We start from the raw sequence: 13,656 nt of genomic DNA, 5'->3' as shown, positions 1-13,656 counted from the left end.
TGTAGAATTTCAGTGAATGATGCTGGTTTTTGAGCTAAACAATTTCGGAGTAGCTAGTTAGGGTAGCTGTACGTCTATACTCTAAATCCATCACCATGTTCAACCTAGCTGCATTTAAACATAATAGGAGGCAGACACCAATTACCAAAGATCCCCATCAGAATTCTAAGATACTCTGTGTTCAATATTTTGATGATAAGCGATATTCCACCCAAAAAAAAAAAATAAGTTGACTTGGCTGGGTGCACATGTGGTCCATCCATATCCTACTGGCAAATCTTGTTGGCAAATTCCATCCCATCATATTAATTGAATAATTCAACTGTTCATATTCTATTTTTTTGCACTACACTCAGACCACATTTACCTTAAAGTCTCACTTTTACTCCACTACTTTTCGGTAGATATGTGAAATGTGGAAAATTTGACAAATATATTAATAAAGTAAAATCTATATTTTATTTCGTTTGATTTACAAATTATACACTTAAAAAACACTATGATATTTTTTTTTCAAATACTTTAAACGACCACCTTTAGAGAAAATAATACTTACATGCCGAAAGATAGAAGAAAAAAAATTATACTTTTCTACCTGGTATCTTAGATTCTTTTTGCATTAACTAATGAACTTCTCATATGCTCACTCTTTAAAAAAAAAAAAAAAACGTTTATATGACATAAAATGCCACACATAATATACTTAACTTTCAAAAACAAACTTCTCTTGAATTGCATATTTATTGTTGGTTGATTTTCAGGAAACCGGTTCAAAAACCATTTCAGGGACATCCGATTTTGTCAAATTGACCGTAGACCGTCGGCTACCTTTTACGAGAATGACATGCATGCAACTTTTCAATGCACGGGGATACAGTTGCCATTTCCGCACAAGACAAGGAGACACTCGTCCGTTCAACTCCAATATATCTTGGTTTCTCTCCAGCTTCCTCACACCGCGTTCTTACTCGGAACCGGGAAACTCGTGTTTGACTCGGACCCAGTTCCTCTTTGAACTCTCTCTTTCAGTCTTTCTCTCCCAAATGAAAAAAAAATAATGCTTCCCAAAAAGTAAAAATACCCAAGGTGTTTTTCACAAGCAAAATTTTTCAAAAAAACGTGTTGGCCGGTGAGATCTAAATTCCATAATACCCACCTTTTTAGTCGTCATCCCACTATCTCTATAAATATAGCCAAGAGTGAAACAGACCAGCACATCAGACTCTCTTTTGCATATTCTTCATCTTCCACTTCTTTAACTACTACCCCATTTCTTAATCTCTCTTACCAAAAAGCAAAAGGCTCACTCTCTGAGGAGAGTTTGATTAGTTCAAAGTGAGTCTCTGCTAGTTTGTTTAAGAGAAGGAACTGATTAAGAAGATGGCTCTGGCTAAAGAGATCATGGGTTGTTCTATGATGGAGTACAAGTCTTCTTTGTCATCTCCATTTTTGAACCAAAACAAGTTTTTGATCAGACCCAGTTTGGTGAATCCTTCTAGGATGAGGAGGGATAATCTGGTGCATTTGAGGAAGGCTAAGAAGGGGGCTGTGGCTGCTATTAGTGAAGATTTGGTCAAAATTGTGCCTGTTTTCTCTGCAGCAGAGAAGCCTGTGAAGTTCAAGGTGAGAGCTGTGGTGACAGTTAGGAACAAGATCAAAGAGGATTTCAAAGAGGCCATTGCCAAACAGTTAGATGCTTTAACTGACAAAATTGGCAGAAATGTTGCTTTGGAGCTTGTCAGCACTGAGATTGACCCAAGTAAGCAACCTTCCTCTTCTGGGTACTTTGTTTTATGATACCCAATATTTAGAATCCATTTTGTACTAATTTTGGAATAATCTTTTTTCTTTTAGGAACAAAAGCAGCCAAGAAAAGCAGTGAAGGCGTTTTGAAGGACTGGTCAAAGAAATCAAATCTGAAAGCAGAGAGGGTGAATTACACAGCTGAGTTTGAGGTGGACTCCAATTTTGGAGTACCAGGAGCAATCACAGTTACTAATAAGCATCAAACAGAGTTCTTTTTGGAGACAATAACCATCGAAGGTTTCAACTGCGGTCCATTGCATTTCCCTTGTAATTCTTGGATGCAAGCCAAGAGAGATCACCCAGAAAAGAGAATTGTCTTCTGCAACAAGGTAGATTAGCTTGCATTTTTGGTCATGATCTGGAAAGTCAAACATCCTATAATTTAAGCCATTGAATATCTGCCAGTGACTAGTTAAGTTCAATATATTAAGTAAGTCTCTACGTCATAGAAAGTTGAATGGTTCATGAGCTTAGCAGCCTACCTGGCGGTTAGACAATTTTATTGGTTCATGTTGTTGTCTCTCTACCTTCCTCTTCTTCCATAGTTTCTGTCTGCTCCTTAATGGCCTGGTCAATTTTTGTTTTAGAATATGGTCCACCATAGTTAAGCCTACCAGCTACCTCTTTATACTTGTTAACAACTTTTTTTGGCAGCATAAAAGCTTTGAGAAAAGTATTGACCTTTGGTGTTTGTTGTGGTTACTTTTTATTTGAGCAGCCATATTTACCAAACCAGACTCCAGAGGGGCTTAAGGAATTGAGACAGAAAGAGCTGAAGAATCTTAGGGGTGATGGAAATGGAGTCAGAAAATTATCTGATAGGATCTATGACTATGCTTTGTATAATGACCTGGGGAACCCTGATAAGGGAATTGACCTTACTAGACCTACTCTTGGTGGTAAAAAAATTCCATATCCTAGAAGATGCCGCACCGGCCGTCTTCCAACTGATACTGGTATGTGTTCTATACCATATAAAATATTATGTTACAGACTGTTTAAATTTTGAACTAGCAACATGTAACATGTTACTTGCGCGTATTTAAAACTTGATGTGTTGCGTTACAGATATGTTAACCGAGAGCAGGGTTGAGAAGCCACTACCAATGTATGTACCCAGAGACGAACAGTTTGAGGAGTCAAAAATGGACACATTTTCTTTTGGGAGGCTGAAGGGAGTGCTCCACAATTTGATCCCTTCCTTAATGTCAAGCTTCAAATCTGACAAAGATTTCCGTGGCTTTGCCGACATTGACAGCCTCTACAGCGAAGGCGTCCTTCTCAAACTGGGGTTACAAGAAGAAATCCTAAAGAAACTCCCATTGCCAAAAATGGTCAGCAAATTCCAAGACTACAACCAAGGAATTCTCAAATACGACATCCCTCAAATTCTTAGCAGTGAGTTTCATCAATATGGTCTTAATCATGTTTACATAAAATAACTGCAGCAAAAATGACTTATGCTCCAAATTTTAGCCTCGCGCACTCCATTTTAGAGTGCAAAAAGTTTGAGTACATAGACTAAAATGGAGGTGCCTTTATTATGGCCACACTATTAATCTGTCATATTTTCTCAACCATCAAAGAAATAAACGTATAAAATTGTTGGTGCGCAATTTTTTGTGGGAATATATTAAGCCTGAAAAAAATTAATTAATTAAAGCATGATTAGTGGTATAGTTCTTTATTTAACTAAGATATAATTCCAATGTGCAGAGGACAAGTTCAGTTGGCTGCGAGATGACGAATTTGCCCGCCAAGCAGTGGCAGGGGTTAACCCATTGAGTATTGAGAGACTTGAATCTTTCCCACCAGTGAGCAAACTTGATCCTGAGGTTTATGGTCCGGTAGAATCTGCACTCAAAGAAGAACACATTTTACCTCATCTCTATGGCATGACTGTTCAACAGGTACTGCCCGTTATATCCTTTACTTCTTAAAAATCCTTTTACCTTTTACTAAGCAATGTTATTCTCACTTTTAGTTTGTCATTCTTATTTCAGGAGTATAATATTAATTTTCAAGTTCTAATTTACGCTAGTCTAATTTTGTGTTTTCTTATTGTTTTGTTTTGTAGGCACTGGATGAGAACAAGCTGTACATAGTGGACTACCATGACGTTTACCTTCCATTTCTTGATCGCATTAATGCCTTGGATGGGCGCAAGTCCTATGCGACTCGCACCATTTTTTTCTCGACACCCAATGGATCTCTCAAGCCAGTTGCCATTGAGCTTAGCCTCCCACATGCTGGACCAAGTTCAAGGGCTAAGCGTGTTTTGACTCCTCCGGTTGATGCCACGACCACTTGGTTGTGGCGACTCGCCAAGGCTCACGTCTGTTCCAACGACGCCGGTGTCCACCAACTTGTGCATCATTGGTACGTACACTTGGCTCAAAGTCGCAATTGTAATAACATACGACACCTTAAATTGTATAATCTTCAGTTACATATTTTTGTATGCTAATTGAATATGGCCTTGGTTGTAGGTTACGTACCCATGCTACCCTGGAGCCATTCATATTGGCAGCACACAGACAGTTGAGTGCAATGCACCCAATTTACAAGCTTTTGGATCCTCATATGAGATATACCCTTGAAATCAATGCATTGGCCCGACAAAGCTTAATCAACGCGGATGGAGTCATTGAGTCGTGCTTCACTCCCGGCCGCTATGCCATGGAAATCAGTGCTGCTGCCTATAAAGATTGGCGCTTTGACACCCAAAGCCTTCCAGCAGATCTCATCCGCCGGTATGTAACTACAAAAATTAACATTAACTCAGATTAATAATTTGACAACGTAACACATGAGACTGTATATTCCATGTTCTTTGTCTGATCTTAGATTCACAATTGTGTAATGCAGGGGAATGGCAGTGCCTGACCCAACACAACCCCATGGTGTGAAACTTGTGCTTGAAGATTACCCATATGGCAGTGATGGACTACTAATCTGGGGAGCAATTGAAAACTTTGTCCGAACCTATGTTCAGCATTATTACCCAGATTCGAGCCTAATCCGAAGTGACAGGGAGTTACAAGATTGGTACTCAGAGTCCATCAATGTAGGCCATGCTGATCTTAGCAACGAAACATGGTGGCCTTCACTCTCAACACCAGGTGACCTTGTTTCAATCCTCAGCACCCTAATTTGGCTAGCCTCAGCTCAACATGCTGCACTTAATTTTGCACAATACCCCTATGGTGGGTATGTCCCGAATCGCCCACCATTGATGAGAAGATTAATCCCTGAAGAGACTGACCCGGAATATGCTAACTTCTTAGCAGACCCACAAAAGTACTTTCTATCAGCATTGCCTAGTGTTCTTCAGGCCACCAAATACATGGCTGTTGTGGACACATTGTCAACACATTCACCAGATGAAGAGTACCTTGGGGAGAGGCAACAGCCCTCGACTTGGTCCGGCGATGCTGATGTGGTTGAGGCGTTCTACAAGTTCTCGGCTGAGATTAGGGACATAGAGAAAGAGATTGATAGAAGGAATAGCGATCCAACCCTTAAGCATAGGTGTGGAGCTGGAGTTTTGCCTTATGAATTACTAGCACCGAGTTCGGAACCTGGGATTACATGTCGTGGTGTGCCTAATAGTGTGTCAATTTGAGCTAAAACATTGGGTTCATATTGATGATTTACTTTATTATTTGAGAATGGCATTGAGACCGACCATTTCACTTTATTTTGTAATTAGATTATGAAGTGTTCTACGTGGGTATCTAGGGGATGTATATGTTTACTGGCCAATCATAATTAATCTTTTAGAAATTGTAATCAACCATTTTCTCTACATTTTCTGTCTATTTTTTGTCATTCGAAACTTGAATATACATTAGTTTTTTTTTTTTTAGGTGGGGCCAAATCAGCTGCCCTTAAGCCATAACTATTGATGAAATCATAGAATACAATGGGGGACCTGGTGCCTAAACCCCGTATGACAATAAGATTTGAGAGAAAATCCCGAAATAATATCAGGATTCCCTACTAGTCCTGTGTATTCTAACACGCACCAATTAGCAAAGAGTGCATCATTGGCTACTCTATTTGCTTTACAATTTTGGCGACATACCGGAAAGATAACGCTCACGCGGAGCCATAATACAATAATATCAACTTTCCCACTATGTTGCCACCGAAAAATAAATTCGGTAACATTGAATTTCATCCTGCCACTAAAAGGCTGCGACCATTTGACAATGCAAGGAACTCGCCACCGTCCTAGACCAGACATGGCACTCCAGGTGAGCGGATCGGGACAAAACCTACCTCGTCCTACCAAAAATTGATAGTGACTTATTAATGGCATAAAGCCAACAACTACTAGAAAATAAAAGCAACACTGAAAAGAAAAAACCAACAAGCAAGAGCCCAAAAGTTTGGTCCAAGCCTAAACAAAAATCAAGACTGCAAGGAGAAGGCTGCGGCCCATAACCCAGACCCACAGTTGCCTCTGCACACCTACCACCACCGTCGCACTGTTCTTCCCCCTCGGTAAGGCCTCCCCTGACGTGCCTCTAACATCGCACCACTATCCAAGGTTGAAATCGACTACCCAGCCCATCTCTCATACGAAAGCTCGGACCATCGCCGAACCAACCAACCCAACCAGCGTCGTTTTTTCTCAGACCAAAAAAATACCAAATCCGAACTTTTCCTATCTGGGATACTAACACCTATTGCACAGTGATCTCGAGCATCCACATACCTCGTCTCCCTTCCACAGTCAAACGACCGCATAGCCAGAGAAGAGGCTGGGGACGGTGTCGATCGATCCATTCGTAGCCCACCACTGCAAGCCACACCGATTCACCCTTCGCGAAGATTTCAACCCAGTTGACCCCATCAAACCACCACTGCGACCCCAACTCCTCCAATTTCCTTGCCATCATCTTGATCCGAGTTAGGACTGAGGACATCACCCCAAGCCAATCAGCCATAAAGGCTTTTGAAAACAAGCCCGTCAGACGACAGCGTCACTGGGACGCGCCGTCGGACGGAGGAAGAATTTTTTGTGAAGAAACCCTAGCGGGAGGATGGGAGATCAGGCCTTGAATATACATTAGTAACCACGCATAAAAGTTTGAATTTGTGTTGAATTTTTTTTTTTTTTATAAATAGAAGTTGATTGTTATTCAATATATCAACAACCAATTGGCCATAGCTTACAAAGCCTACATAAGCAATCCAGTAAAACATATCCAACCTAAAGCAAACTAATTAAAATCACTAGAAAGCTCACATTTAAGCAAGCCTGCCCAAGCATAAGAAAGTTTCGCCTTCTATGGAAAGAAATCGTTCAACTAGCCCTCACTTTCCAGTCATGCAATTATTGTACAAGCAAGAAACTAGAAATGTCATAGATAACTCATAAAAACTTAATCACATTAAAAAAGACTTAAGACCCCAAGCAAAGCAACTAAACAATAGCCAGCTCCTTCGCTTGCGAGTTGGAGCTGATATTTGCACAAGCATTGTTACCTTCAACTTTCTCATTGCTCAAAGTACGCTTATTCCTTCATCCAACAGGATTGCCTTTCTTCTTTAGAGTCCCCAGTGAAATCGGTGTCACGCCCCGAATTTTGAAATAAGGATTCAAATCCGAAACATGACTAATAACAATACAAATAACGTTATGAATTTTTCTCTCAGAAACAACCACTAGTTACACCTCTTGATATTACATAAACCAAATCCTCAAGTTACTTATTACAGCACACTCTCACCAAATGTAAAACACAAATGAGTATAATTCTCATCACAAAACAAATGCTATAAATCTAATACTAATACTCTAAACCGCACGATCACTGCCCTGATTCTCCTGACCTGTGAGATTACCTGCTACACAATTTGAATCGTGTACCGGGATTGCAACAACACAAACCCGGTGAGCTTGACAGCCAGTATGAGTAAACAAGAAAGAACTGTTGATTGATTTAATTACAATTATTATAACTCAAGTAAACAATCAACACACTCACAAGGTAACTCCAAAAATCACATAAACATAAAAGTAGGTATTTTTCGATACTCTCTTTTAAAACTCAACCAACAAATATTGCATCATTAATATGTGAAATAACATTAAAGCAACACATGCTTGATTTTCTTTTCACTAACACCTTCACATATTCAAAATATATCATAGATAGATATTTGATCAAAATAACATAAGTACATTTCTCTTTTTAGTGAATTTTCAGATTAACTGGTAACAAATCACAATTCCACGTATTAGGGTCCGACGTACTATACCCAAAACACGGGAAAACTAGGTTAACTGGTATCAAATCACAAATCCACATGCTAGGGACCGACGTACTATTCCCAAAGCATGGGACAACCAGGTTGACTGGTATCAAATCACAAATCCACGTACTAGGGACAGACGTACTATTCCCAAAGTACGGGTAAGCCGCAGCATACCAAAGACACAACTAAGGCATGTATACTCAAAGTAAGCACCCTTCCTAAGAGTATAATAGTACACTATCTGAAGGGACTAGAGCCCACAGCCTAACTCCTCATAACACCAAAACAGTTTTACCAGCACTTAAGCACGGGGTTGTTATAATCACCCGGCTTCACAATTGTACTTTTCAGACATAATCAATTTCACAACATACAATCTTTATAAATTTTAGATTGTATAAATGTATATGTACACCCATTTAAAGAGACATATTATTTCAAGACAAATCTTTACTTCTTAAAATAATTTCCACATATTCACAATTGGCCATATAAAATAGCTTTCACATCACATGATCAACATTTCATTATTCAACAATTAAATGGGAGATTAATAGCTTGAATAATATCCAATCAATTCTCAATCATTTCATCATACCAATCACACGCCAATCAACATATATATTTCACGTAAATATATATATACGTAATCATCCGCTCAGGAATGATCACTAATACCAACTATAGTTCAAGTATAAAAACCGTGAAATTCATTTGTATAATAAAATCATTTTACTTACCTATGGACCGTAGTTGATCAAGTCCATATGATTTAAAACAAATATTTATTCCATAAATATTTTCACACAATTACGACAAAAATAAAGTAATTAAATTTATTCAGTTCGTAATATGAAACACGTGAGGTTTACTCACCTCTAATCCAGCTGCGTCTTCTAAAATGTCAAATATATATTCCAAACGCTCTTCAACTCAAACCGTCAAGTACCTAATCAAGTATGGTCTTTGCTTAGTAAACGAAACACGAAATAAACTTAAACCACGATCCAAGGGTCGGATTCTAAAATAAAGACGATCCAACGGTCTGATTAGAAAATAAAGACGATCCAACTGTCGGATTTGAAAATAAAGACGATCCAACGGTCGGATTCGAAAATAAAGACGATCCAACAGTCAGATTCGAAAATAAAGACGATCCAACAGTCGGATTCAAAAATAAAGATGATCCAACGGTCAGATCCGAAAATAAAGATGATCCAACGGTCGGATCCGAAAATAAAGCTGATCCAACGGTCGGATCCTCACGGATAGCCCTTAGGATCATCCTCCAAAATTATCACGAAGATCCAACAGTCGGATCTTCCTGAATCATCCTTATAAACATCTCCACAAAATTTCATGAAAATCCGACGGTCGGATTTTCACGAATCGCCTTCCGAATCACTATTTCACAATTATACGAAGATCCAACGGTCGGATCTTCGCCCGTGACCTCACAAAGTCATCGGGACAGTCATACGATCAACATATTAAAATTTGAAGTAAAACCGATGGTCTGATCTTCACATATCGTAAACCGAAGATAAAACGTAAAAACGTTAAAACGTAATTCCACTATTTATCAACTTTTTCTAAAATAACCTTGTAATATATCAAAATGCTCGTATATATAGATGCGTAGGTCATCGTCCAGATAATATAAACTCAAAATATGGTACGACGCGCCGCCACAAGCGGTGGTCAGTGTGTGGTCAACATGGCGGTCAACGCGGCGGTCAACCACCTCCAATGCAAAAGTCGTCAACTACAAACTTCTTCAGAATAAAAGGGTGATCAACTTTCATACCTGGAGCTAAGTCTGGTTCGGCCTATATCGTCCTAGATCAAGCTTTGAAGTTTTGATTAATCAGGTGCGTCTGATCAGATTCCAGATTGAATCAGGGACATCAAAATCTTCAACTCGTGATCTTTCACTCCACACGAAAAATCGTCGAGCAAGGAGGATATGAGGATGATCAGGGGGAGGAGGAGATCACCAAAATGGGAACGATCGGCCCATGCATCGCCGGCGTCGAGGTTTTTCGGCCGGGTCTGGTTTCGCACGGCTGGGGTGTCTTCGATCCAGCTCTATGGGCGGCGGCGGGGCAAGGAGACACCATAGGACGACTGGACGGCTTGATCTGAGTGCAGGGAGGGCCGGGTCGTGGCCGGAGAACGCCGGGAAGTGCCCTTTTGGGCATTGTCGGGTCGGCGGAAACCCGACGGGTCTGAGGCCGAGAGAGAGACCGGAGGGACTGTTCCGCAAATTTGAAACTTTTCCGTCCTTAATGAAATAATCAGAATTTTTCCCTATTTATAGAAAATTCCCAAATTTCAAATATTCATAACTTATTCATACGAACTCCGAATATTGCGTTCCACATATGCACACGATCGTATCGACAAGCTCTACAACTTGCATGAAGGAAATTTTCCCAAATTCCATACGTATAAAAAGTCACTTTTTGAGATCCCCTAAATAACGTTCGATTTCGAAAATAAAATCGTTCGAACTACTTCCACAACTTCTCCAAGCTTCGTACTAGCTCCTAATACCGCGAAATCAATTCTAAAAATCCACGGAATTTAATTTGAATTTTTCGAGGTATTACAATCGGAACCTTCATCAACTCACCAAGTTGAAATTCTGAAGGAATGAAAGCCAACCAAGGCTTAAAACTCTTCTTTTTCACACCCAAGGGCTTTTCTGCATTTAGCCCAATAGCGACAAGGCCTTCTTCAGAAAACGGCCCAAGACCATGCAGCCACAGCCCCGTCCCATGCAGACTAGGCCCAAACCCATGCAGACCCGGCCCAAGGCCATGTTGACCCGTCCCAATCAACTCAGCGGTCAACCCTAATTCAAAATTAGGGTTTCCCGCCAAATTTTCCGAAACAACCACAGCTCCACTTGCAGCCATAGCCGCCGCTCCTATCATCGGCTCCACAGGCGAATGATTCCCTTCCAGTTTCGACATCCCTGCTGACGCTGAACGAGCTAGTCAACCCTGGCCCACCTATTGCCGCCATAAAAGCTAGGGATTTCGGCACAACCCTACGGTCCATCTCCAGATTTTCACTACCTGACACCGCCAGCGGCCACGCCTCCCCCTCCAGTCTCGGATCACAGATCCCCCCTCCATGCCCAAAGAATCCACATGACGTGCAAATGCTATGGAATTTCTCGTATTAGAGCTCCACCTAGATTGAAATAGTCAACGAAAATTCAAACTTCCATTGCGCCCATATCCGCTCAGGAACGTCTTGGACCACACGAATCCCTGGACCGTGTCTTTCCTCTGCACTACCCCCTGCTTGACTCAAACAAAAGACCCTAGAGCACGATCAATCAGCGTCAGTGCCTTCTCATTGCGCATAGCTATGAGCAGACCCATCACGGCCACCCAAACCTCAAGAAAGTGCAACAGTACCAGATCGAGAGCTAAAACTACATCATACTCAGCGAGCAGCAACATGGAATTGTTGTAGAACCATGGACCTTCTGAAAGAACCCGATTCAGCACCTCCCTATCCTTGAATTGGAAGACGAAGATGTCCTCCTCCTTTTGCCAAATCAGAACTCTCTCTCTTAATCCCCAAATGTTGGAGAGCGCCGCCGAGAACGACGGAATCACCACCGCCTTGTTGGACAAGAGCCGGCCATATAAGTAGAAAAATGAGTCGTGGATTTCATCCTCTCCTCCAGTAAGGCTCACAACGGCCTCCTCAGAAAGTACAGGAGGAGCCATCGTCTCCTCCGTCGTCATCACACAATCTCGATCAATTTTGAAGGCTAGGGCAAAGAAACCCTAGCAGAGCAAAAAGTAGACTCAAACTTTGTGTTGAAATTAAGAAAAGGAAGAAATACCAGGATTTCGACTATCAAATGGTCAAGGTTTGTGGTAGTCACTCTTGAGTCTTGAAAGTGAAAATAAAATTCAAATTATGTTACTCCTTTATTACATTAGCCTTTAGGTGGGATTTGAAACTACTGAAACGCATAGCAAAGAGTATGAATTCATAAATTTAATCCATGATCATGATCATTTATTGATTAGATATAGACCCGATAGCTAAGTGGTATCAATTTCAATGGTATTGCTGCTACTATTGCAAGTTTGCTAATCTTTTGGAGCTCTGTCACTAAGAAAAGTGAGTTTGATCAGAGGGCAATATTGGAAATTGAAGGGGTGCACTGAGCAAATTTGACATGGATGTGAACTCAGCTTTAGATGCTGAAGCAATTGTTGGCCGTCTTGGACTGATGTTTGCGAACTTGCCACTACTAGCAAAACAACAATTACCCACAGATTTTAATCTGTGGGTAATAAGACTATCTCACACGGATTTCAGTGTGTGATAGCTTTTACCCATGGTGCACGCACAGATTGGTATTACCGTGTGGTTTGGAGGGGGGTAATGCCCAATCTCACACGGATTATGTTGTCCGTGTGAAATACTTACGTGGGCCCCACTATAATTCCACAAATATAAATTACCGGAATTAGCTGCAATCCGTGTGAACAACTCTATTTCACACGGATTTCTGTGCCAAATACGTACTTATCTCACACGGATTTCTGTGTCAAATACATACCTATCTCACACGGATTATTCTGTCCGTGTGAATATTAGAAGTGGACCCCACTATCTTTCCGTAACTATAGATCACCGTAATGGAATGCATCCGTGTGAACAACTCTATTTCACACGGATTTCTGTACCAAATACGTACCAATCTCACACGGATTTCTGTGTCAAATACATACCTATCTCACACGGATTTCTGTGTCAAATCCTTTTACCCTAACTCTCACTGATTTCTGTGTGTAAAAGTAACAGCATGTTAAAAAAAAAATTTCTGCTAATTAATTTGCAACCTAAACATAATAATACTTTTATTTTTTATTAAAAAAAATACTTTTATTTTTCTACAATTTAAATATATTACAAATATTTACAATAAAATGAACAAATCCACAACCCAATCGAAAATATTCAAACTTTACATTCATAGCAAGATATTTTTTTACATTTCATACCAATGCTAATTAGAATAAAAATTAGTACATGATCATCAACAATGCAAGTACTACTAATTTCATTGTCTGCCCAAGCTGCAACATTCCAAGTGAAATGTGAAAAGTTTGGATGAGAGCTTGACATAACCGAAGTTTGTCTTCGATTACCGGTATTCGTCTGTATGGCAACCAAGAAAATGTCATAGAGTAACACGTCTCAAGCAAATTGAATATCAATATAGGTAGGTAGTTTCTGCAAGACCCACATTTGTGACAGTCCTACGATCATCATATCAAAATTACAAGTCTAACGGATGGTCCGATCTTCACATATCACAAATCGAACTATCAAAATCGATCGAAATTGTAAAATTCACAACTAAATCATACGATATCCAAAATTCACATGCTATATATCAAAATGATAGTATCGACATGTAGAATCTAAAAATGAGCAGAAACTTCTCTTGGGACCCCCGGAACTGGCCGAAAAAGGTCCCCGGAGTTACGGGCAGAGCCGCCACCGACCACCTCCAATGGTGTTGGGGCCGGGCTTCTC

General features: G+C 40.3%; 1 protein-coding gene across 1 annotated transcript; it reads left to right on the top strand.

The window, feature by feature from the left end:
• Window positions 1-1,207: 1,207 nt before the first annotated feature.
• On the top strand, window positions 1,208-5,614 carry LOC112186516 (linoleate 13S-lipoxygenase 3-1, chloroplastic). The gene is made up of 8 exons (XM_024324967.2): window positions 1,208-1,759; window positions 1,855-2,135; window positions 2,525-2,762; window positions 2,875-3,204; window positions 3,523-3,716; window positions 3,884-4,185; window positions 4,296-4,559; window positions 4,675-5,614. The coding sequence occupies exons 1-8, from the start codon at window positions 1,381-1,383 to the stop codon at window positions 5,429-5,431; spliced, it is 2,745 nt and encodes a 914-aa protein (XP_024180735.1). The 5' UTR covers window positions 1,208-1,380; the 3' UTR covers window positions 5,432-5,614.
• The last annotated feature ends 8,042 nt before the right edge of the window (window positions 5,615-13,656 follow it).

Source organism: Rosa chinensis, chromosome 2, assembly GCF_002994745.2.
Source record: "Rosa chinensis cultivar Old Blush chromosome 2, RchiOBHm-V2, whole genome shotgun sequence".
In the NCBI taxonomy this organism is placed as follows: Eukaryota; Viridiplantae; Streptophyta; class Magnoliopsida; order Rosales; family Rosaceae; genus Rosa; species Rosa chinensis.
Note: the sequence above shows the minus strand (reverse complement) of the source record. Positions and strands in the feature narration are given on the sequence as shown.